At 48.5% G+C, this 25,412-nt stretch overlaps 1 protein-coding gene across 16 annotated transcripts in view; it reads right to left on the reverse strand.

The window, feature by feature from the left end:
- The window catches only part of Iqsec1 (IQ motif and Sec7 domain ArfGEF 1), a 319,742-nt gene that overhangs the window by 102,872 nt on the left and 191,458 nt on the right, over positions 1–25,412 (reverse strand). For 8 of the 16 annotated variants that reach the window (XR_015685818.1, XM_087659257.1, XM_087659259.1 and 5 more), the window contains one exon: positions 21,497–21,541. Coding sequence is in view for 8 of the 10 variants with exons in the window: in XM_087659257.1 (XP_087515383.1) it covers positions 21,497–21,541 (45 nt within the window). In the remaining 2 variants the exon portion in view is untranslated. 16 annotated transcript variants of the gene reach the window in all.

Raw genomic sequence — 25,412 nt, forward strand, 5'->3', positions numbered from 1 at the left:
GCTCAGAGGCAGGCGCTGCTCTGCCTCGCTGAGCCTAGGCTCTCACTTTGCCCTACACACGGCACAATCCTGCCTTGAGTCCAGCCTGATTCCCACAGCAGAGCTCCAGCGCTGCAGACTGTTCATTCCCCAAACTGAGACCGAACGTTTGATCTAAAACAAGATGGCCCTCAACAAAAGCCTCCCTGAGGGTTCTGAAAGCCAACCCCCTCCCCAAAACCAGAACCAAAACAAAACACCAAAAACAAAAACAAAAACCCCTAACCCTCTTCTCTCCACCACAGGAAGCTTCATAAACCATTCTTACAGACCCTGTATGACATCAGGACTCCCAAAAAGTTCTGGCCAGCCTCTGATGAGCAACCAGTGAAGAGAAGCTCACTGCCCTTTAAGCTGCCCACTCCTTAAGGAACCTCTGACCTAAGGAACCTCTAAGACAGAGCTCATGGGCTCTTCTCGGCCTCTCTCTCCACAGCACACACAGAGTGTTGGAAATGTTCTACAGCTGGTTTTTTTCGGGCCCTTGTGGGGTAGAGACTTTTGTTTTCACTTTCTCTATCTCCCCACTGGGCATCTGTCTCTCCAGTGCACCACCTGTGTGCTCTTGGATTAATATAAGCAACACATCTCCTCCTCCCTCCCCTCCCCTTCCACTTATCACCACTCAGTGTGCTCTTCATCTGTTGATTTCCCCTTCTATCCATCTCTTCATGTGCTTCTCCCCTCTCATCTTCCCATCCATCCATCCTTCATCTACCCACCCATCATTCTCCCATCCTCCATCTACCTATCAATCATCCACTCACCTATCCATCGGATCATCCTCTATCCAACCATCTACCTACTCTCTTACCTGTCCATCAATGTACCCATCCTCCATCAATCTATCCACCTACCCTCCATCCATCACCCTCCCATTCATTTACCCATCCTCCACTTACCTATCATCCATCATCCATTCCTCCATCCATCCATCCATCCATCCCCCTCTCATCCATCCCTCTATCCAGTACTTCTCTCTCCTTTACCCCAGGCCAGTCTCTGGTCCCTACACTGACCAAGAACAAAGGATGTCAACTGCCACAGCAGCTTTCTCTTTCTTGCTAAGCTTCTGCCCAGCCTCCCTATTGGTACTCTGTGTCTCATACGGTCCCCAGGTTTGCATCCATAGCAGGAATAGCTGTGTCTCTGACAAATTTGAGGCCCTGTGTTGCCCAGACAAACCATTAGGCTTGTCTTTCCTTTGTCTCATAGCCTCTTAGCTCAGGCACAGATGCTGTGGTCCTGGGTTTACTTAACACCATGGATACTAGTCACTAGCTATTAGTTACTTGTACCTTACCTACCCGCTCTGTAGGAGATGCCAGCCAAGGCAGCTACCTGCAGGACAGTGCAGGAAGCATTTTTGTGTTCAAGAGCTGGTCAGACAGAGGATATTGGCAGGTACCAGAGGCCAGAACCCTGTGGAGAGCTTACATTAATACTCGTAGAAAGGTGGGTCCCATTGTATTCTTCTTTATATTTTGTTCTCCTCCTTACCATGAATTCCCCATATTTATAGCCAGAAACCATGTCTTCCCAAGGCCACTACCTCTCCAGTTTCTCTAAAGGAAGCTTTTTTTCTTTTTTCTTTTTTGGCTAAGGGGATGCTGGACACTATTTAAAGAACTAAAAGTACCTGGGGGAAAGTCAGGCTGAGACTGTAGACTAAGAGGAACTTAGTAAGTCTACAGAAGGGGCAAACTCACAAACTACATCCTACACCTCTGTGGAGGGGCCATCTTCCTTCCTCTGTCCACAAAACTATGGACACAAGTCTTGTCCAGTTTGTGTCAGAAGTTCCTTTTGCATCCACAAACACTTATCACTGTGTGCTAGGGAACTGTGTGGTACAGCAGCTATCACAGACAGCACCCAATAGCACTATCTACTGTCTGTCTGTCTGTCTGTCTGTCTCTGTCTCTCTGTCTCCCCCTTCTTCCCTCCCTCCGTCCCTTCTCCCACCCCCTCTCTCTGCAGGGAATGGGACCCACGTACTGTGTGCACTCTACTATGCCATATCCTAGCCCAGGCATGTTCGGGATGAAGAAACTGAGGGCATGCACTAAAATATCTTGACCACGGATGCCACCCCTGCCCTGCAGAGGCTTGTCCCTGGGAACAGGACAGACTCTTTACTCATCTCTGACTTCCTGCCTCTCTGCAGGAAGTTTGCCCCACCCCCTCCCACCATCCTGGCCATACGGCAGATATAGACCACAAGGCCACAGAGGGCAATATAGAACTGAATGACCTTAGGGATGTCAGGTAGCCTCTCACTGTTATGGTCCAGGGCAATGTGGGCTGGAATGGAGTATGCTCCATGAGAATCGGTTATTATAGATGATTGAAGATTGAGGGTGGGTGCCCTCTGAAAGGCATAGGGAGTCACAGCCCAGTGTGAGGTAGGGAAGGAGGGCAGGTCTGTAAGGAAACTCTGTGGAGAGCTGTCCTCACCCTTAACCCTGACTCATATGGCCTGTGGAGTCACCACCACCCAAGCACAGAAAATGTTCCATTTGTTCCCTGAGGGGTGGTCACCACTAGGAACTGAGCCAAGGGCAGGTTTTGGCTCAGGGATCATACACATTGGCAAGAAGAAACCAGGCCAGGGAGGATGATGGGTAAGCATCCTGCTTAGAGGGGGAGGATAACAGAGGTGAGTTTTAGGTGTAGACAATAAACTCTCATTTCAATTCACAGGTCTAATGATTCCATAGTGAGATAAAAGCATCTAAGCTGATCACCTGCATTCTCTGCAGCTTCTTGTCCTTTAAGACCTGGGTGCCACTCTCACCCCACACCACTAGGAAGCCATCTCTGGTTGTTTCCACTCTGTGGAATGCCTGGGGCCTTTCTGTGCCACTGCACAACTGAAAATGCTGGGCTGAGAGAGGTGAGGGTAAAGAGGGGGCTATGCTTCAGGTCTTCTTGCCCAGAGCAGTGGCTAATGGATGACAGCTGATTTAATGAATGAGCGGTCCTCTCCCTTGATCCGTCTGCCTTTCATTTTGTCAGTGAGGACACTGAAATCCAGAGAGGGGACATGACCTGCCTAGCATGGATCCAGGGTGGGGTCTGGAGCCAGGGCCTACGCACCATCTGGGTAGGCTATTCTCCAGCTGTTCCCAGGGGCTGGACAGGCAGGAAGTTTGAGGACAATTACATGGTCAGATGGAGTTTTGTTACTGGGAGGAAGGGGGAGCACAGACAGCCATTAGCAAGCATTCAAGGGAATGGATCCTGGGCCATGGTCACTTGGTAACTTGATAATAGAACCTCTACCTGGTGTCAGGACAGAACCAGAGTCCAGGACCAATTGGACACACCAGCAGCTGTAACCTGGTAGGCAGAGGCTCCCATGAGCCATCAGTGGAAACAGGAGCTATCTCCTCTGGTTCTCTCCATCTTCTGTACAGGGAAACAAGGCACCCCAAGCAACATGGGCCCTAGCCCAACTTTTCTGCTAGATGTAGAGGCAGAGAGGCTCAGAGAGGTGCTCTGACTTGCCCACGGTCATACGGCAAGGTCACTGTAGATCTAGTTGCTGGTAGAGCCCTGGGTCTGAGACCTTGATCCTGCCATGCTGCTTAGCTACACAGCCATGAGATCCTCAGAGCCTCTTCTCCACCTGAATCTTCACCCACAAAACAAGGAGAAAGGTGAATCCAGGGACCTTGTGGGAACTGAGGCAATAGGAGGAACTGAGGCATGAGAATCCTTCTCAAGGTGAATTAGGGAATTGAGACTCAAAACCCTGCCCCTCCCCACCCCTGCAGTTCTTCAAAACTCCAAGGGATTGAATTTTAGCCATGCCAGTGGTAACAGTGAAGCCTCTCCCTGTGAGAACTCGCTCCCTGCTCACTGTAGCCAGTGTTCTGTGCCACAAGTTCACATGTTCCAGCCCATGCTAGAAGTGGCTCTATTACTTTGGTATAGAGCAAAGAGACTATGGTGTAAAGAGGTCTGCACACATGCACAGGTTAGTCAAACACTACATCTGAGAAGTGAACCTAAGAATCTTGCTCTAAAATAGCCAGCATACAACCTGGCTTTCTAGTCACCATAGAAGTCTTTCTCAGTGTCTGCCCTAACTTGTCTTGTTGGGCACTCCATAACCCACTCATAGGTAAAAGAGAAAAGTCACTCTTCTGGTCCTGATCTGACCTGAGAGGTCTAAATTTTTTGGTCCCTAGATAGACTCCGTGCGACATACAAGTCAAGGGACCCAGATAGGATGCACCTGTCTGTGTGTGTGTGTGTGTGTGTGTGTGTGTGTGTGTGTGTGTGTGTGTGTGTGTGTACAAGTCCCCTTCTAAGAGGGCTGCTGCATCCTCCCTAGGACTTTATCTCCTTTCTGGCCTCCCTGCCTTCTGTTTCTTACATCCAATTCTCTGTTACACACACACACACACACACACACACACACACACACACACACACACACACACACACACTTGTACAGGCCCGCTAGCTGGTAGAGGTTCTTCTGTGGCTTTCTTCTCCTCGATGTCCTTTCAGGCCTCAGTGTCCTTTCAGACACCGACCTCAGTAGACCATTCTTGTGGTTTCGTGTTTTATTTTAAAACTACCTCGCTAACAACATTGGCCTGAGACCTGGCCCGTCAGGAGAGACTGGGTTCTCTCCTGTTGGCAGGAGCTATCCACATAGAATAAAGGACATTTATGAAAGATGGTCTGCCAATCTTGAAGGTGAGATGTGCAGAAGATAGGTGGCAACATGTACGGATCGATTTTTTTTTTTTAAGCCAGACATGGCAACTAAAGCCTGGAATCTTGGCACCGAGGAGACTGGGAGGAACACCCTTGCAAGTTCAAAGCCAGTCTTGGTTACACAGTGAGTTCCATGTCAGCCTGGGAGGAGGCAGGGTGAGGAAAAGTGGAGAGGAAAGGGAAGGGCAAGGGAAGAGAGGCAAGGAGAGGAGAACCATGTGTATTCCTATCACCTGATCAGAACGAACATAAGTCACAGTGACAGTTGGGACATTTCAGATATGATTCAGAAAGTAGATAAAAAACACAAACACAAACAAACAAGTTGTGTGGGGTGAGTGTGGAAACCCTCCTATGATAAGCCATGCTGGCTTGCCAGTGGCTGACTGATTCCCTTTGGAGCCCTGTGCAGACCCTTACAGCTTCCAAGCTCTAGCAACAAAGTTAACAACAGTACGCACAGCTACAAGGGAGCTGGCCTTCCCAACTGAACAAGTTTATGTTAAAAAGAAACTTTACCTCCCTCCTCTCAGTGGAAAAACTCGTGTCCTTGCTGCAAGTAGAAGGTTACCATGAAAACTAGAAGGCACTACTGAGTTTCAGCAAATACGTTTCCTGCCAGCATGCTGCTGACTTGACTATGGTCATCTCCATGTGCCTCGGACTTCTGACTGTGCCATTTTCATGTGATGCAGACAATCCAACCACAGCCACCTCCTCACAGCACTGGCTACAGGCAAGGTCACATACCTTCTGCTGACCACAGAGCATCAATCAGCCTGAGGCAGGGGGCAGGATCATCCTAACCTGGCTCAGAAGCTTGAAGTGATCCTGTCAGGTGGCTGAGAGGGTTTAGTGGGGGAACTCCTCAGTAAGGCAATGTGGGACCAGACTCCAGGCTGGTTACCCCATACTTTGTCTCAGGAAACAGGTAAACAAGAGTCACAGGTGCTAAGTAGCAAGTTAGGGAATGTGTCAGGGTAGAGAAGACAACCAAGAAAACAAAGCAGAGTGATGCATAAGGGGAGTGGACAGTGGCACTGCCTTAGACAAGATGACAAGGGAGGCATTGGAGCTGAAGCCTAAGGGAAAGAAGATATGAGCTCCCATAGTGTCTTATGAGCAGGTACCACTGGTCCCCAGAGCTCTATTCTTTGCTTCACTAAGTGCAGATTTGGGACAGTTGCATGAAGACTTGGGACTAAGCTTAGCTCTGGGGCACTTTCTCATGGCTGCTCTCCCTGGGCAGTGTTCTAGACAAATACTTTAACAGGGGCCTTTCTACACACACACACACACACACACACACACACACACACACACACACACACACACACACAAACACATATACCCTTAACCATTTGAAAGTAAGTCAGCCACCAAGACTGTGGAGTATTTTTCCTAAAGCAAGGACAAGGTAAGACATAATTGCAGCAGGATATCTGTGCTGATTCAAGCCAGCTTCTCTTCATATCTCCAGAAAGCTTCTAGATGACCTAGTGACCCTGACCCTCATTTCTGACTTGTCTACCATGCATACAAATATTAAAGGCACTGTACATTTCCAAATGGCCTTCCAAGGAGGACAGTCAGCTGATCGATCGTATGGGATGGACAGCTTTTCACGGTGGACCCTACTTTGTCTTCCTGGTCCTGCAGGACACAGATAGGTCAGCTCAGGGTCAGCAAAAATGTAAAGTGGGACCACAGTGGAGCCTGATACATAAGAAAAATGTGTACGCCCTCATAGACCAAGCACCCAGACAACCACATCTCTATCTATCATGCATCACTATACTATACATTCCTCTATACCGTGCACACATAGGTACCATGTGCCCTTATGTACTATATACCTATACATACTACCTATTTCTATACACCACTCATCAAGATGCCTCTCATGCTCTGAGCCAAGGGAACTAAGTTCGTGAGGTGTATAGCCTACATGATGGATCTGCTCACATGTCACCTTCAGCCCTGCAGGCACACAAGGCCCTCCTGCCTGGACACTGTGGCCTCTTCAACTGTTCCCATTACACAATGATAGGGTGGTGAGACAAGCCACACAGCCTGTGCTTGCTTCAAGCCACAGCGTTGTTTATTTGGTGGTTGGGTATTTTGGCATCCTCCTAAATTCCATGTTTGGTTGAATGTTCCACCACCTTCCTGATGCTTCCACACACAGAACACGTGGACTCTGTACTGACTGGATCTGTACACGTGCCCTGTGCCCCACGGCCTCAGGATAAGCTGGAGAGGGGACCTCATGCCCACTTCGTGGAATAAGAAGGAAGCCCAGGCCTGGTTTAGAAAGACTGTACTATGCTTTGAATGTGTTTCCCATCCCCAGAGCAATAGTGTTGGGGTCTAGAAGAAGTGATGTGGTTCTGCAGGCCAAGCCTCTCAGTGGAGCGCACTGCCATCCTGGGGGCAGAGTGTCTTGGGAATGTGTTCCTGAGAAACTTATGAGCCCCGCTCTTAGTCTTCCCTGCCTGCCTGTTGTCTGCCATGAGGTAGATACTGGGAGTAACACCTCAACCTTGGGCTTCCCTCTTTCTAGGACTGTAAGAGGTGAGGGTCTCTTCTTCATAAATGATCCTGCTCCAGCACAGCCAAGGTCGACATGAGAAAGAGACCCCTTTTCTCTGCGTTCTACAGAAGTTCAAATCAAGATGCCAGTGGGGCTGGTTTCTTCTGAGATCTCTCCTTGATTTGTAGTCAGTACAGATCATTACATCTATATGCATATGCATATGTCTGTACCCTTGTGTGTATGTGTATCCATCCATCCATCCATCCATCCACCCACCCACCTACTCACTCACCCACTCACCCATCCATCCATCCATCCATCCATCCATCTATCCATCCACCTACCCACTCATCCATCCATCCATCCATCCATCCATCCATCCATCCATCCATCCATCCATCCATCCATCCTGACTTACTCACAGGATTACAAAGCTGGTAAGTACAGACTCCAGAGTCCGTGTTTCAGTCAGCATCTAAAGGTAGGAAAATGATGACGTCCCAGCTGATGGGTAGGCAGGCAAGAGTCCTCTTTACTGAACCTTGTCTATTAAGGTTTCCAATTGACAATGCAAAGCTACCAAATAAGAAAGGCCACCTGCTGTTTTTGACCACAGATCAGATACTAACTTCATGCAATGTGCCCTTGAAGGCTCATCTGAATGCTTCTAACATAACCTTCTGGCACCTGCGGCCCAGTGCAGTGGACACAGCCAACCTTCACAGCAGCATACCCTGTGTGCATCTGTGCCAGGTTTCCTCCTATAAGGAGATGGACTGGTATCCATCCTAATCACCCCATCCTACCTTAACTCCCTTAAAGACCTGACTTCAAACAAGGCCACACTCTGAAGGAGTTGGAGTTATAATTCCAATACAAGAAGTTAGGAGGATGACAATTCAACACATAGCAGGCCTGCAACAGGGGAAGGGTCTCCTCTGCACCAGCTGGGCATCTGTGCTGGCATGATCTTCCTGCTGCTCAATTTAGCAGTGAGCAAAGGCAACAAGTGTTTCTTGTGGTAACTCAGGGAGGTCTTGGCCAGCAACAATGCTCCCATGCATCCGATCTCCTGAATTCAATACCACCTTTCCACCTCACTACTATAGGAAAATTGCCAACACAGAAAACAATGCCAGAGACTGGCCTGATCTACAGTGCCTCAGACCAAGGGCTGGTTCCCTTATCATTGGGTAAGGTGGTAAGGTTAGAGAGGCAAGGAGACCCTTGTGTCCCCAGAGGACATGGGTTCCTCTCTCTACCATTGCCTGTCTTATATTCCTTCACCAGGCTGGAGCTGTGCCAGCACAGCTTTTCCCTGTCCCTGGTAGTTTAGCCAAATTGACTCTCTGCTGAATTTCCCAGATGCCTACCAACCCCCTCTGACACACACACTGGCCAGAGTGGCTTTAGTGAGAGGGCAGCTGGCAAGACCCTGAGACACTTACACTGCCCTGCGGCAGCAGATACCTTCTGCAGGGACTCACTTTAGCCCTAGTGAGAAGATACTGGGGATCTGAAGGCTTCTTCCTGCTTCTGCCCCTGTGCTTGAAGTGCAGGGACACTGCCTGAGCACCCATAATCAAACTGCCCTGAGGACTCAGCTGTGCAGGCCTTGTCCGGAGCTGTGAGCCTGTGATTGGGTATCCAGAGTGAAGTTTCCCTGCCCTGGTTCCCAAACCACTTTTCCAACTTCCTGCTGAGTCTTTGAACTCCCAAGTGGCTCCATGACCTTCTGTTCCCTTGCCTGTGGCCTTTCTTTTTCCTTGCTCCCTCCCTCCCCTCTCCCTTTCTTTCTTTGAGACAGAGTTTTTCTGTGTAGCTCTGGCTGTCTCAGAATTTGGGTAGATCAGGTTGGCCTCAAACTCAGATTCACCTGCCTTTGCCTCCTAGAGCTGAGATTAAAGATGTGTACCACCATATCTGGTGTCTGTGGATTTCTCCACAGCTCCAAATCCTTCCCCAGGACATACTGCCTTTCCTGGTAAGTCCTCTCCGAGCTCACAGCTCTGCAGTATAACTAAGTCTCTTCCCTTTCTTGGAGGAAGTAACTTCTCTCCTCAGTAATCATCTTGGCCTGAACTTCACTGATAAGAGCACCTGTGTTTGCTGAGGACCAACTGGATCTCAGGTACCCATTCTCCTTCTCCCTACCATCAACGTTCCTAAGCTCATCATGGGAAGAAAGTAACTTGTTATCACCATAGTTGTCTCTGTTTCCAAAAATTCCCAACACCTTCATTCCACCACATAGGTTCCACAAGAACCCTGATCCAGACCAGGAAATGGAGAGTCTCAATACCCTCCCACAGTGGACAGGACCTTGTGACAGTACAATGTGATGCAGGTATCTTTTGAGGTCTGAACACACAGGATGACAAAGATCCTACTGGGCTCTTCCTCTCAGTCACCCCATTGTACCACTTTCTTAGGCAGTGCTTTTCAACTTCCCTAGTGCTTCAACCCTTCAATGTTCTTCATGCTGTCATGACCCCCAACCATAAAATTACTTTTGATGCTACTTCATAACTAATTTTCCTACTGTTAGAATCATAATGTAAATATTTTTGAAGATAGAGGTTTGTCAAAGAGGTTGTGACCCACAGGTTGAGAACCACTGCTCTAAGGTTGAGAAGCCTGGATCACAGGGAGAAAACCAAATAGGCAAGATAGGGGTGGGGATGAGGTGAGGGGTCCAACCCCAGGCCTCAAGATGGCCCAGGTGACAGTAAATAAAGCAATCTCTGCTCAAAAGAAAAGATCCATTGGTTTAAACCACTAGGTTCTGCATTTATTTGTTATAAAGTCATAGGAACTACAGTATTAGAGTGATCCAGGGAGTGCTAATTAGCCTGAGTAATAAACAGTGTGGGTAGCTGATGGCATGTTACCTGTGACATCAGGAAGAGAGATCTCTCTGGTCTCAATCTTCTTCCTGGTCTGAAATGTGGGGAACCAACCACATTGCTTCCCTATTTTCCTTCTGTTGGGTTTGGGGTGGAAGCAGATAAAATTCACTCTAGAGACAGAAACTTACCTTTTTTTTCTTGTAAGTTTTTGAAAATTTATATATGTATGTGTGTCCAGGTGTGCACATGTGTGCATCTGTTTGTCTGCATGTGTATGTGTGTCTGATAATATGAATGAGAATGGCTTCCGTACGTTCATATATTTGAATGTTTGCTTTCTACTGTTTTGGGAAGGATCAGGAGGTGTGGCCTTTTTGCAGGAGGTTTGCAACTGAGGGTGGGTTTTGGGGTTTCAAAAGCTCATACCAGGCCCAGTCTGACTCTCTCTGCCTCCAATTAAAAGGTAAGATGTAAGCTCAGCTACTGCTTCAGCACCATGCCTGACTGCCTGCTGCCTTGCTCCTGGCCATGATGGTCATGGACTCACTCTCTGAAACTGTAGTAGGTCCCTAGTTAAATGCTTTCTTTTGTAAGTTGCCTTGGTATTGATCTCTCTTCACAGCAATAATAACTAAGGCGTTCTCTCTCTCTCTCTCTCTCTCTCTCTCTCTCTCTCTCTCTCTGTGTGTGTGTGTGTGTGTGTGTGTGTGTGTGTGTGTGTGTGTGTGTACACTGTTGCCTGTGGACTGCAGAGGAGAGTGTCAAGATTGCTTGGAGCTGGAGTTATCAGCTATTGTGAGCCTCCCAACACAGGTTCTTGGAACCTATTTTAGGTCCACTAGAAGAGGAACAAGCACTCTTAACAGCCAAGACATCTCTCTAGGCCGCCTTTATTTTCTTCTTTGTAGTCTCCACCCACCCACTTGCCATGAAGTTCTGGGCATGGAACCTTGGCCTTGGTCATGCTAGGCAAGCTCTCTGCCACCACCGAGCCACAAGTTCAACCCATCAGCATTCACTAGACAGAATGTCACTCATTGAGGCAACACAAACACTTAACAGCTACACCTCAGTGATGGAGAGTTTTACCATCGTAGGACTGCGTGGATTCTCGTGAGCCTGCAGAGCCCCTCAGGTTGCCTTACTCCTCGTGGACAGTGGGAGCCAAGACATGAGACCTGATGAGCAGCAAGTGCTTATGTTTCCTCAACACCCGGCACCTGACTCCTTTTCAAGCCATGCCCAGGAGCCCTCTGAGCCCTCTATGGTGCTCATGGTTTTGGGAGCAGCTGTACAAGATAGTGTTCTGACTTGTAAAGTCCGGGCTTCAGGAAGTAAGTGAACAACTGGTATGTTGTGAGCTGGTTCCCCTAACCATTGTGTTTGAAGACCAGTATGTAACAGGGTAGGGGCCCCTGAGGTCCCTTTCCTGGGGATCTAGACTCCCACAGTAGAAGCTTAGGTGAGTGACACTACGCCCACATTGCTGAATGCTGAGAGCCCCCGAGGCAATTCCACACCACTGACATACCTCCTCGTCTCACTCTTCCTCTTGGCTTTTACAATAAAAACATCACAAGGCTTCTAATACCCTTCTTAGCAAGAATGTGGAGCTAATGTTCACCCACATGCTGTTACGAGCTCTTTAGAAAGTGACCTTGCTAAGCTCAGCAGAGTTGAAGGCTCAGCAGAGTTGAAGGCTCTCACTCACACGCTACCCTGTATACATCCGCAGGAATGCCACAGCTCGAGAGCTAGGAAACACAAGAAAGAATGAATCACTGCCCTGACTATAACTTTGAACATGCAGCTATTTTGTAACGGAATCCAATACAGCAACACAGATGAATGGAGGGGGACCATGCACGGCAAAATGATGAACCTCACTAGTTAAGTGTTGAATGAATGGGCTAAGGCTAGAACTCAGTGGAAGAACACTTGCCTGGCACGTAAGAGGGATTTTTCTCTCCAGAATTGAATAAATAAACCTTAAAATACTGAATGCACAAAGCAAGTTACAACTTTTTTTTTAAGACAAGGTCTCCCTACATAGCCCTGGCTGGCTTTGAACTAACAGATACACCCCTGCCTCTGCCTCTGCCTCTACCTCCCAAGTTCTGTGACTTGAATTCGCCTCCACACCTTCCAACTAAGAGTGACTTGCATACCCACATTCAGTGGCACTGTTCAGAACACCCGAGGCAGGAGCAATTGCAGTGTCCCCCAAGTATATAGAAGCAAAATAGGGTGGAAACTTCCAGTAGATTGAGCTTTAGAAAGGAAGGCAGCTGTGGCACATGTCAGACAGCATACAGACCTTAGAGACAGTATACCAAATGAAATCAGAAGTCTCTCAAGGACAAATACATGGGGGGGGGGGGGGTCCCTCGAAATAGAAAGTAGCACTGTGGGCCATGAGGGGTTGAGGGTCGGTGTTTAATGGGGACAGAGTTTTGATTTGGGAAATTGGGAACATTCTAGAGATGGGCGATGGGGATGACTGCACAAGTGTGACTATGTTCCACAGGGCACAGTGAATTGGTTACCGTGGTGGTTTTTACAGGGCTCAGTGGTGCACATCTGTATTCCTAGCAATTGAAGGCTGAAGCAGGAGGGTGCTTTGAGCCCAGTTCAGAGCCAGCTTTGGTAGAATAATGAGATAATGAAACTCTTTGTCTGTCTGTTTGTTTGTTCGTTTTTTTTTTTTGTTTTGTTTGTTTTTTTTTTTTTTTGGTTCTTTTTTTCGGAGCTGGGAACCAAACCCAGGGCCTTGCGCTTCCTAGGCAAGCGCTCTACCACTGAGCTAAATCCCCAACTCCGTTTGTTCATTTTTGAGACAGGGTCTCACCATGTAGCTCTGGCTGTCCTGGAACTCACTATGTAGACCAGGCTACCTCAAACTGACAGAGATCTGCCTGCCTCTGCCTCCTGAGTACTGGAATCAAAGCAGGCTTTATGTTACATATTTTACCACGAAATATTTAAAGCAAATAGCAGAGCATACTTTTATTAAAATTTATTTCAAGTTTAAAATGTGGAAACCCATCTTATTGTATTATGTAAAGTTACCAAACTATGCCTAGAAATGCAGGCTCCTGACCTGAGGTTCTGCTGGGCTCTGGGTCTAGGATATAGGCTGGATGAGACTTGAGAGGCTGCACAGGGCCATCCTATGCCAGAGGACAGAAAGTTCTTCCTTTGTTTTCTCTGTATCTGGTTTATTTCATTAACAATGCCTTCAGATCTGGCCAGCCAGAGTACGTGGGAGAAGGTCCTTGCTCCTCTCACAGATGAAGAATCTGTAGCTTCCTGCCCTTAGCAGCCAAAGAACAGAGGCATTCCTCAGCAGTTCAGTATGGTTTCTAGCTGAAGAAGTCACAAGTTCCAACCAGACCCAGCCACTGGCGGGGCTCCAGAATCAGTCTACATTAACTTAAGACCACTAATGAAGAATAATTAACAGCTTCAAGGGAGCCTGGCACACCCTGTGTTTAGAAGTGGTTAATTATGCATTGTCTGCACAACACCCTTTTCATACTCTTTAAGTTTTGGGTCGCAGTTTTAAACAAGGAAATATGGCATCAGGCGAAATGCCAAGTGGCTGTGCTCAAAGCCTCTGTGAGGAGAGCCGCTGGGGCTGCGCAGCCACTTGGTAAGCCTCACTAGGTACAGAGCCTCTGGCACTTTCACGCACTTTTCCATAGTCCCCAAAGAGCTGCTGGAGGTGGGTTTAGCAGACCTGGCCACTTTAAGAGAGTGCCTAGTAGAGCATCAAAGAATGAGAGACTTCCTGAAGCTCCTGGCCAAGCAGGAGCTGACTGCATCCAACGTTCCTGTCCATTCTCATGATACACCATCATGGATGGGAAAAAGACAAACACCCTGCTTTGGGCATGGTGCTCACCACAGCGGACAGCCACAGCACTCAGTGAGCAGCACAGTAACTTCTCTGGCCCTGCTTACCTTATGACTGTACTCCTAACTAGCCCTGTGTAACAACAGACAAAGTATATCCCCCGTGCCTCAGTTTTTTTAACTGAGAAAGTGGGATGTGCCCACCTCCCTCTCTGCTCAGGTCAGTGCCTTCAATGGAGATTCATAGGCAGCAGGTGTCAGAGCCTCAGCGTTTATAGCACTGTCCTGCCTTTCTTTGTTAACCACCTCCCCTGAAATTCCCCAATGCTTCCTCCTCACCTTTGAATTGTCTAAATATACAAGCACTGTCCACTGCCTCCCCCCAGGTGTCATTCAGATGTCATCACCAACAGCAAGCCTTTCCAGCTCCTCCTGGAGGACCCCTTCCTTCATGCTGCAGAGTCTTGCAGCTGTCCACCCCAGCCTCAGCTTTCAGGCTCCTTAGTGCATCTCCCTTGGCAGACTGGGAGCCTTGAAGGAAAGGGCATATGCGCCAAATAAGAAACTGCCACATGGATGGGTGGGAGGGGCTGCTGTTGGTTTGGTCTTTTATTCTTGGACCAAGTGGCCCTGAGTGTAAACCTGAGTTTGCCATAGCCAAGATCCTTAGTGGGCTTTCCTGTGATTACCGCACAACATCCAGCCCTGATGATGTCATGTGGCTTTTCTCATAGCCTGATGATCCCCCAGTTCTTTCAGAGTTCCTAGGCTTGTCCTATGTTTTGCCAGCAAAGCCCTTCACGCATGTCCCCTGCTATAAAAGGTCACTTCTGGAAGGTCCACTCAGACACAGACCCTCTGTTCTGCCAGGGCTCTGACAACATGATTTCTATAGCTGATAGGATCTGCTCCTCTTCTCTACATCTGCATGGTCTCAACTATAGATAACGGAAAAAGTCTGACAACAGAGAGACCTGAGTTTTAATCCCCAGGCTACACAAACACAGCTCTGTGTTTGGGTCTCATTTATCTCAGCTTTGTGAAGGGCTGTGCTGTTTTTTTTTTTTTTTTTGTTGTTGTTGTTGTTTTGGCTGAGAGTAACAACAGAGTATAATGCCCCACCCACATTCGGTAAGGATCAATCACAGGTGTTCCTGGGCACACAGGGCATTCAGTCCTGGAGGGCTAAACATAACCTAAAAGGCAAAAGTCTCTCCAGCTACATGTAGTGTGTGTGTGTGTGTGTGTGTGTGTGTGTGTGTGTGTGTGTGTGTGTGTGTGTGTGTGTGTATGCTGAGCCCCTGATGTGAGTATCTAGAGCTCATGTAGCTGGAGTAATCAGATGCAGGACAGGCCTCATTGCTTGGCACTCACCCAAGCATGGAGAGTTCCTTTCTATAGTGGTTGTGGGACCCTCAGCACCCTCTTCCAAGAAAGCCCTCTAGGAGTGAAAGCAAAGCTTCCAAACTTTCCCAGAACTGCATGCATATTAATGGCCATGAAGTTCACAGAGTGTGAGATCAGGAAAAAGTAATTCCAGAATAGATGAAATCGTTTGTTTCTTGAAGTTTGCAATTATAGCCATTCAGAAGTCCCTGCCATAACCACATGGTACTCTATTGCAGGATACAGCACAAGTAGCTTGAGCAAAGTGTGTGAGGAGACCACACACACACACACACCACAAACACTTTATATATACTTTCCAAAGATACAAAGATTTACAATCCCCACACATATACTCATAGCTATTCTCATTTATACACATACACATACACACACACACACACACACACACACACACACACACACACACACACACAACACAGGCTTTCTGCCCCTGCAGTCCTTGTCATTGTAGGAAGCAACACTCAAATCCCACTTACTACAGTTGTCAGGTCCAAATCCCTGCTGACGGGGAAATGGGCTCAAAGAGGAAAAGTGGCCTGTCCCAGGTGGTACTTGGAGGGAATATGCTCAACTCCAGTCCTTTGACCTCCAGGTCAGGTGGTCCCCAGTCTGCCATGCCAGATCTGTGCTGAGTGGTGGAGTCAACCAGCTCACTTGTCATAATACCCCTTCCTACTGGAAGGAGTGTGACTGCAGGCTAGGGCTATATAGCTGCCTTCCTGGGAGCCAGACCTATTCAGCACTTCACTGTCTCCCTGGGTTGACACAACAGCAGGAATCATGAAGCAGGGTATACTCTAGCATGGTCAGGGAATCATGCATTTGCAGAACCCCTTCTAGTAGCAGGCTGCAGGGAAAGGAGGGATTGTTAAGCCAACTTGCAGAGTGGACCACACTTCAGGGCCACTAGCATTCCTGGCTAGTGGGGGGGGGGTCCCTGAGCTGAAATAGGACAGTCTTGTAGCTGGGCAGACTCCGGGTAAACTTTCTTTCTTGATCCCATTGCCCTCATGGCCTAGGTCCTCTGCAGAGGGGGATCTGCTTACCTTTTATAGGCCCCATGCAACGGCTGCAGGCACAGGAACTGCCAGTAATCCAGGCAAAAGGCCTTGAACTTGAGCATTTTCACTTTCTAGTCTCTAGTGGACTGCAGTGGTGTCTCCAGAGAGACACAGCAAGGGGCTGCTAGGAGGTGGAGGCCTGGCTGCTGGTCCCTGCCGCGGCCCCCACTCACATGGCCCAGCCTTGCCTAGTACAGCTCACACAGTGCGCGCCTCCAATACAAAGAGCAGCAAGCACAAAAGCCTGCAGCTCATCCGCGTGCACGCTCTCACCGGGCAGGCTCACGCTGCTGCCGTCTCTGGTGCCCAGTGCTTCTGGGGGCTCTCTTGGGGGTCCCCAAAGCAAACCAGGGCATTCCTGGCTATGCTGAGCTGTGGGGGGCCCCAGCCCATCTTCCTGAGGAGCCTGTGAGTGATGGCTTCTGCAGCTGCTCTGCCAGCTCTTTTTCCAACTAGGCCGGGGTTCTGATGGCGAGCCAGTGTCCACCCACCTGCCTTGACTGAGTGGCAGGGACAGGGCAGGCTTGGGGCTGGAGCAGGGAGGGAAGGATCCAGGTGACAGACAGACACTTGCCTCTGCTGCCAGATAAATTATGTGTGGAGGAATCCCAGCCTGGCCTGCAAGACTGAAAACTCACCACGTAGCCACATGGCGCTTGTGGTGTGGGTAACTGGGCTCTGAAAGGCAATAGGAAAGACTGACAAGGCCGCCAGCTCCGTTGCCCAGGCGACAGGAACACATTGATAAAATCTAAAATGGAACCGCAATGACAGCTGCTCATTGGCTGCTGGAAGAGACTCCTGTAGCTAATGAGGGAGGGTGGGAGGGCAGTGGCTGTGCTGAGGGGCCATGGCCAAACAGGGGCATTGTTTTTCCCAGGCTGAGTCTGGGACTCTGTGGGCCATGAGGCCCGGTAGCTACAGGCTAGAAGCAGAATCCATCCTCCGTCTGTCTCCTTTCCTGCCCCTTGCTTGGTTGGCTGGTTTCTATATCAACTCCAGTTGGCCTGCTCCTCACATACCGGCCAGTGACCTTAATGCATCATTTTGTTTCCAGACACCAACTCCCTCCCACCCCTCTGCTGCACTCAGAATAAAGGGAGGGTTCCTCACCAAGCAATTGTTGGAGACTCTGCTAGTGGTCTGACCTCTCCGGTACCTGGATGCAAGTGCCCAGCTGTCCCCTTTCCCTCTCATGCATCCTTCTAGCCCTTTGTGGGGTTCCCTCTGCTAGGAATGCCTCAGACCTGATCATATCCCCATTACGACTCAGATGCCTACCTTCCCTAGATGTCCCAATAAAGCAGCACAGCCTCCCTTGTAACCAAGTGTGATTCCTCCTGGATGCCTGGCTCTTCATGTCTGACCCACAGCTTCCTTCATCAGTATGGAGTGCCCCCAGGGAGGGACCACATCTTTCCATCAATGTCTGCACCAGCAGCTGCTCCACCATCAGCAGGGGGAAAGTATGAGAACCTTAGAAGGCAACTGGGACAATCTCAGAACCCAAGGGACTTCCCTAAGTGCCACACTCACTTGACTACCTCAGACTCCAAATCTGTACCAATTCACATCCCTACAGATGAGGAACAAAGGCTCAGGGAACACCCTATGCTCAAGATGTATATACACAGAGCTCCAAGTCCAGCAGCTAGGAGAAAAAGAGACCTGATGTCCAAAGAGCCTGAACTCTGTGCACCCTGAGTTAGAAAACCCAGCTCTTAAGCACAGCGGGGAGATCCATCCTATACAAAGCCAAGCCTGGCCTGTCAAGACAATTTTACCTGTGGCCACCAGCGAACTCTCCATCTAGAACAGTTCTTCTCAACAACAGATGACTTGTCACCAATGTGTTACCACCTGGGTAATGCCTGGAGAAGTGTTTGGTTGTCACCAGCTGTGCTGATGTTCAGGAATGATTAGATGCTACCAATTATGCTACTCTGTACAGAACTTGGGCCCTGACTTCTCTGTTGCTTCTGCTGGGTGAGATAGTGGGTCTAGAGAGTAGGGCCAGGGGCTTTCGGACTAGAGGGTTGCAGGAGCCAGAGCAAGCTCCACTGTATGCACTGGCCTGTGAGTGGGGAAGAGGGAGGGTTACACCAGCATTCTCTGAGCTGAGCAGGATCTCCTGCTTCATAAGCAGAAAGACACCTGGGGGGGCAGGCAGGGGAAGGAGAGGTGGCCATCTGCCTGAGAGATGACCCTCTTTGCCAAGGTGGCTTATGCTGTTCCCTTCCCCCACACAGAGTGCCACCCCCTCCCCCTTCCTGGGATAAGGACATTGACTTCCCTCTCACGAGCGTGGCAGAGGAAGCTGGCTATGCCTATGAAAGGCGGCAATTACTGGCTGGAACCTTTGTTTCTGATTTCCCAGGCTGTGGAGTCTTTAGAACCTTGGCGGGGCGGGGCGGGGCAGGGTAGGGAAAGGCTTGTGGCACTCTTCCACTAGAGTTTGACATGAACTTTCTCAGGGGCTTGCAGACCTCTGCCACTTAAGAAGGCCACAGAGGCCTGGTGGCTGGAGGGTGCAGTGGAGCCCTGGGTGTGGTCCAATGTTCCTGATCTCTCTGGGTCCATCTTTCTCATGTATAGAATGGGCACACTGAGATAGCTCTGGCAGATCCAAGGGGGCTGTGAGGATGCCAAAGCAGGTCACACATCACAGTCAGGTAACAGAGACTTCAGCAGATGTCACTTAGTATCTACTTCAATGCTGTGCTGCAAACATACTGAACATGCTCCACCTCAGGGCTTTCGCACTAGCTGTTCCCAGAAGAGAAGCTGATTCCACTCCGCCCACTAAGGCTAACCAGCTGAGACTCCTCAGGACTGCTCCCCCTAATTCCCTCTGGTCACTCTGTGCCATTTGCCCTTTTCCTCCAGTCCTTGTCATGCCCCTCCCTGACACATTACACTAAAAAGTAAAATGTGTGCCTTTGATACAAGCCCCTGCCACACAGAAGCAAGGGTGGCAGGACTGTGCCTGTGTTGTTCTGAGGGCTTGACACCCACAGGAACTCAGGAACCAGGGTTGAATGGAGAAGTGGCTATCTGAGCCTTCCTCTGACCCCCAGATCGGCCCTCTAAGAAGTGAAGGGCTACCCTGGCCATGGCCTTGCCTGGTCTGGAGAGAGCTTTAATGTGAATTGTACAGCCATACTCCAGCCAGTAGGGGATGTGATCAGCCCCACCCAGCCCCCACATAGGGGGTTCCATCTACCTTTTCCTCCCTTCATTCCAGAGCTTTCTGGCACTTCCTTTAGAAGCCCCATGGCTGTTGGGATGGCAAAGGGGTTCATGCAGGTGGAGGCACTGCTCTTAGCAACCCCACTGGGTTCTAGAAAGTGACAGAGGCTCGGCTGCCCACAGGAGTTTCTTGAACTTTCTTCTCTGGGGTCCGGCATACCCTGTCATGGATACCTTCAGGCATGAGGCTACACTGAGCCAGCCTAGGGTAGGAACTGTGAGTGTATTCAAGTGTGAGCATGGACTGTGTAAGTCCTGAAGTGGGTTATGGCCCTGGCATGCCCTAGTACTGGTGTGTGGAAGCCCATGGGAAAGTGTCTGCTTGGGAGAAACCAGGACTAAAAATGCTCTGGATCTCACGTATGCAAGAGTCTAACTAGTGCACGAGAAATGGGTGTATCAAGTGTGTCACACATGTGGGTAGGACTGGGACAACATGCACATTGGAACCCCAGCTCTGACTCCTTGATAGACATTCAGCAAGAAATGTCTGTCAAAGGGCCACAACTGTCCTGTCTCAGTGGGTGTCATTAAATTAATCTGCTATAATAGTAGGTGTCACTGGAGTATACATATACAGAATTGTGCACATTACAAGTGTGTGCCACACAGCTATTGGTCCTCACATCTTGGGGCAATGCCCAGCTCTGGAGATGTGAACAGAAACTACCCCCTTGCTATGTGTATGCACTACAACTTTCATATTTCTATATAGCATCGCCTATATCCTGACATGCAGGTCTGGCCCTGCTTAATGTGCCCGGTGATGGGTTCACATCACATAAGTCTCCTCTATTCCAAAAGCCTAGTTCCTAGGTGGCCACATACCCCACCTTGACTCCTGCACCCTCAGTCCTGCACGCACCGGGCCTTTTTCTGGGAGTGGCTCACAATACTATTCCAAATGAACAGCCAACTTCAAATCCTACAACACAGTACAGCTGCACCTCAAATCTAGTCACATAAAATCAACACACACATGGTTCTTGGAGCCACTCCGGCCATGATACAGAGAGTAAGCTCTCGAGGTCCTGGCAAGGGCAGGGGCCCAATATCTAATTTTTCTTTGGGTAGGTTTTGGCTTTGTATGTTTTTGAGGCAGAGTGTCAAGAGTCTTGGCTCTGTGGCCAAGGATGATCTAAAACTTATCTTCTGCTTTCATCTACCGAGTACAGGGATCACAAAGGTGCACTACCACACTTGATTCATAGAGATGGAACCCAAGGCCTTCTGCGTGCTTAGCAAGGACTCTACCAACTGAGCTGCATGCCCAGCCTAGTATCTAATCTTTTTAGTAAAAATGGAGTGCACTCTTTTTGAAGACCCTGGATGAGAACACTGGGATCTGAAACATACAGAGTCAGCACCACCATGCCCCACCACCACTACCACAGCGCACTGCCAATCAATGGAAATTCCAGGCTCTCACTGACTCCAGCTTTGGTTGTCATGGGAACTGCCTGCTGCAGGCTGCTCCTCAGGGAACCCCAGCCTTGGATCTTATAACAATCAGCCTCAGCACAACCTGACCTCCAGAGGACCTCAGTTCTGCTCTTGGGGAGGCCTTGGGAGATCTGCTTCAATTACATGTATTTTCTTGGGGGGATATATCAGCAGGACCTCTGGTGTCTGGGGGAGCTGAGGGATCTCCTACTAAGAAGGCCAATTTTCACCACTCCCAAGGGTTCTTCTCCACCCCAGGTGTATTCAGAAAATGTGGCCTTGGTGGCCCTGAGACAGGAGAAGCAGGTGCAGGACAGTACCTGTATCGATCAGTGGAGAGGCTGCTTCCGGTTTCCAGGGAGCTCCTGGGGTGGTAAAAGCGAGACAGGGTTACTAATGGTCCCACAGCAAGCCCCTTGGCACCCTGCCCCACTCAGGTCACATGGGTGGCCTCAGAAAAGAAACCATGTGCTTTAACCTCCCTCTGATATCCCCAGAGGTTGCACTGCCACCCACACCTCAGCCTAGTGCTGGTACAAAGGGTCTTTGGCAATGCCAGTCCATCTGTTTCCTTCTCAGATGGGGAAACCAAGGTTAGGGAGAGGACATCCTGCAGGCAGGGTCAAACAGCTCTCAGGTCTGGGAATTTCTCCCTCCAAAGAGAAAATGTTGATGCTGGGAATCATGATAGAAAGCTTTGTGTAAAATGCAGGTCCCTACAGCTGAGCTACATCCAGTCCTGGGCTGGGATTTAAATTTGCAGTATAGTTAGCAGAACACTGCCATGATCCTTCACCTAAAGAGTTCTGACCAGGCTTTACAGCCTCTATATTGGGAGAAGAAGCCCAAGCCCCACTCCCTGTACCAGTCCGCAGCCCTGTGGTCCAGCTCTAGGACCCGAAGCCTGGTTCTCAATGCCTTTCTTTGACTAAACTACAGCTGTGCTAATGGTATATAAATAGGGACTGGCCACACTAGGATTATATCTTGACCCCTTCATGTACCAGCTGTGAAATAAGCTTGTTGTAAGTCATTTCCCATCCATGTCTCGGTCTCCCTGTGTATAAAAAGGAAGTAGAAATGAGGCAAGCTTGCTCTGTCCAGGATTGCACTTCACATCTCCCCTGTGTCCTACAGTATTGGGATGAGGGGCCCCAGTTGTCCCCTTCTACTGGTCCTGTGAGAACATCTGCTAGGAAAGAGCAGTACTGCTGTGTGTGGTTTGAATAAAGATGGCTCTTAGTGGCTCATATATTTGAATGCTTAGCCACGAGGGAGTGGCACCATTTGAGAAGGATTAGGAGGTGTGGTCTTATTGAAGTAGGTGTGGCATTGGTGGAAGAAGTAGGCCACTAGGGGTAGGTTTTGAGTTTTCAAAAGCCTGTGCCAGGCCTAGTCCCTGTGTCTGTCTGTCTGTCTGTCTGTCTGTCTGTCTGTCTGTCTCTCTCTCTCTCTCTCTGTTTCTCCAACAACCCCTCTCCTCCGCTTATGGATCAGAGTGTAACTCTCACGCTCCAGTACCCACCTGCCTGCTGACGTGCCTCCTGCCACAATAATGGACTATGCTCCTGAAACTGTAAGTGAATGTGAAAGCTAAAGTTATGCTTTACGTTTTTATTGCTGTGCCTAAGAGATCCATAAAACCTGTAAGCCCCTTGCCCAAGGACAGATACTTCCTGAATTCCTGGAGACTATTTATGTAAGGTAACAAGCCACAAGTTTTTGCTCCCATAAACAAGTTTGCTTAACCCTACTAACTAGATGTGCCTGATCACATGTAGGTGGGAGGTACATAGGTGGAAAGCTTGTCCCTGATTGGAAGGCAGGAGGTATGAACACAGAAAGTACATCTAGATATATGCTTGCTCCTGACTATATATAGGTAGGAGGTATGTAAGCAAGAAGTACATTCAGTGTATATACTTCCTTCTGACTTGACCTGGTAGGTAATACATCGCCTTAGAGGTCTGTCTTTATAAATCTCTGCAAAATGTGACTTCTGGCCATTTTCTTGGAACCCTGGAATGGATCTGGCCAGGGTCCATCTTCCTAACCAGTTTTTAATTAAAGCTTACTTCAAAATTGACTCAAAAATTGTGGTAGTGATCTTAATCTCGTACAATGGGATTAACACAAAACCTCAGTTAAATGCCTTGCTTTATAAAAGTTGCCTTAGCCATAGAGTTTCTTCACAGCAATAGAACAGTGACTAAAACAGAAGTTGATACCAGGGACTGGGTTACTACTGTGACAGGCCCGACTGTGCTGCATGTTAAAGGAATGTGGATTTGGACTAGGATAGCAGTTGAATGCTTTAAATGACTTTTAATGGGCTATACTAGTAGGACTATGGTAGACAGTGTTGCAGAGAGCAATGTGAATTACAACGGCCTAGCTCAAGAAGTTTCAGCGGGGAAGGATATATAGTAAGTGGTCAAAAGATAATTTTTGTGATATATGGCAAAGAATGTAGCTACTTTTTGCCCTCATCCTAAAACTCTGCCTAAAACTAAATTAAAGTGTTTTCAATTAGTGATAATGGCAGAGGAGATTTCAAGACAGCCTAGTACTGACTGTGTTGCATGGTTATTGGTGGTCACTCATGCATATCTATAATTAAGAGGAATAACCTGAACAAGAAAAAAAAATACAAAATGTAGTTTGAGGAGAAAAGTAGCACCAGGAAATGTAATATTGGAGCCAAGGCTAGTGTTCAAGGAGATAAAAGAAAAGCCTAATGCTAAATGGAATTAAAGAGACTTTTGACCTCAGGGCAAGACCCCACTCAGCTAAGCTTTAACTTGTGAAAAGGAATTAAAGAAAAGCTTAAGTAGTGACGGAAACCATCAGCAACAGAAGCCGATACAATGTAACTGATTGAAGGGGCCAAATTCCTGGGCAGCTTCTGCCTCATAGTTCTGGCTTTAGAAGTCAAGATTAAAGGAAAGGCATTGTGCAATCTCCCTCCACCATTAAGGAAAGCTGCGGAAGCCAGGCCTGTATCAAGAGTATCCCTGTAGAGAAGCTGAGAGAGGGCCACTGCTAAAGGCTCTGAATGTAAAATCTCAATTGCTAGATTGTGTTTGTGATCCCAAGACGATGAAGATATTAAAGTCACGAGATACCTGACAAGGAGGGCTGTAGACCTGGTGTGGAACCAGCCTAGGAGAGAAGTGTGTTGTAGTCAACAAAGATAAAAGGAATTGGAGATCTGAAGACCTGTTTGACATCAAACATAGAGATACAGAATTTGGAGTTTGCCCAGCTGGGTTTCATTCTTGTCTTGATCCAGTATTTCCTCACTATGCTCTCTTTCCTCCCTTTTGGAGTGGAAATTATATTCTGTGCCATTGTATGCTAGAAATATGTGATCTTTTTCATTTTGATTTTACAGGGACTTACAGTTTAAAAAAAAATGACGATCACAAGTCTCAGAAAAAAACTTGAACTTTGGATTTTTAAACGTTTAGACGTGAAAGACTATGGGGACTACTGATTACATTTTGCATTATGATATGGCTACAAGCCTATGGGGGCTAGGGAGTGGAATGTAGTGGTTTGAATAAGAATGGCTTCCATAAGCTCATATCTTTGAATGCTTTATCATGTGGGTGTGGCACTGTTTGAGAAGGATTAGGAGGTATGGCCTTGTTTGGAGGAAGTGTGTCACTGGGAGTAGGTTTTGAGGTTTCAAAAGTCCATGTACCCAGGCCCAGTCACTATCTCTTCTCGCTCTCCTTTCCTCCCCTCCCCTCCCTGTCCCCTCTCTGTCTACAGAAATGTAGCTCTTAGCTACTTCTCCAGCACCATGCCTGCCTGCTGTCATGCTTGCTGCCATGATGATAATGGACTAAGCCCCGGAAAATGTACTTCCCTTTATAAGAGTTGCCTTGATCATGGCATTTCTTTACAGCAATAGAACATTGATGAAGACTTCCTGGGACTGACTTTCCCTCTAATGCCTTGCTGCCTTCCCACACCAGATACCTTTCTCCTACTGCAGTGGGCACTATGCACCTCCCCAAACTGCTCTTATGTGAGACTATGTGTGACCATTGCTTGGACATTCCAAGCAGAATGCTGGGTGCCTATATCAACAATCCAAATGTCAGCCTCAGTTTTCCTACTGTGCTTGCACTAGGGCCTTGCTGGAACCTATTCTCTGCTGAAGGCCCATGACAGCTCTCTCTGCTGTGGAGCCAGCACTCTCTAGGTCTACACACCACCAGCTTTAGA

The sequence above is a fragment of the Rattus norvegicus genome, chromosome 4, assembly GCF_021556685.1.
Source record: "Rattus norvegicus strain SHRSP/BbbUtx chromosome 4, alternate assembly SHRSP_T2T, whole genome shotgun sequence".
NCBI lineage: Eukaryota > Metazoa > Chordata > Mammalia > Rodentia > Muridae > Rattus > Rattus norvegicus.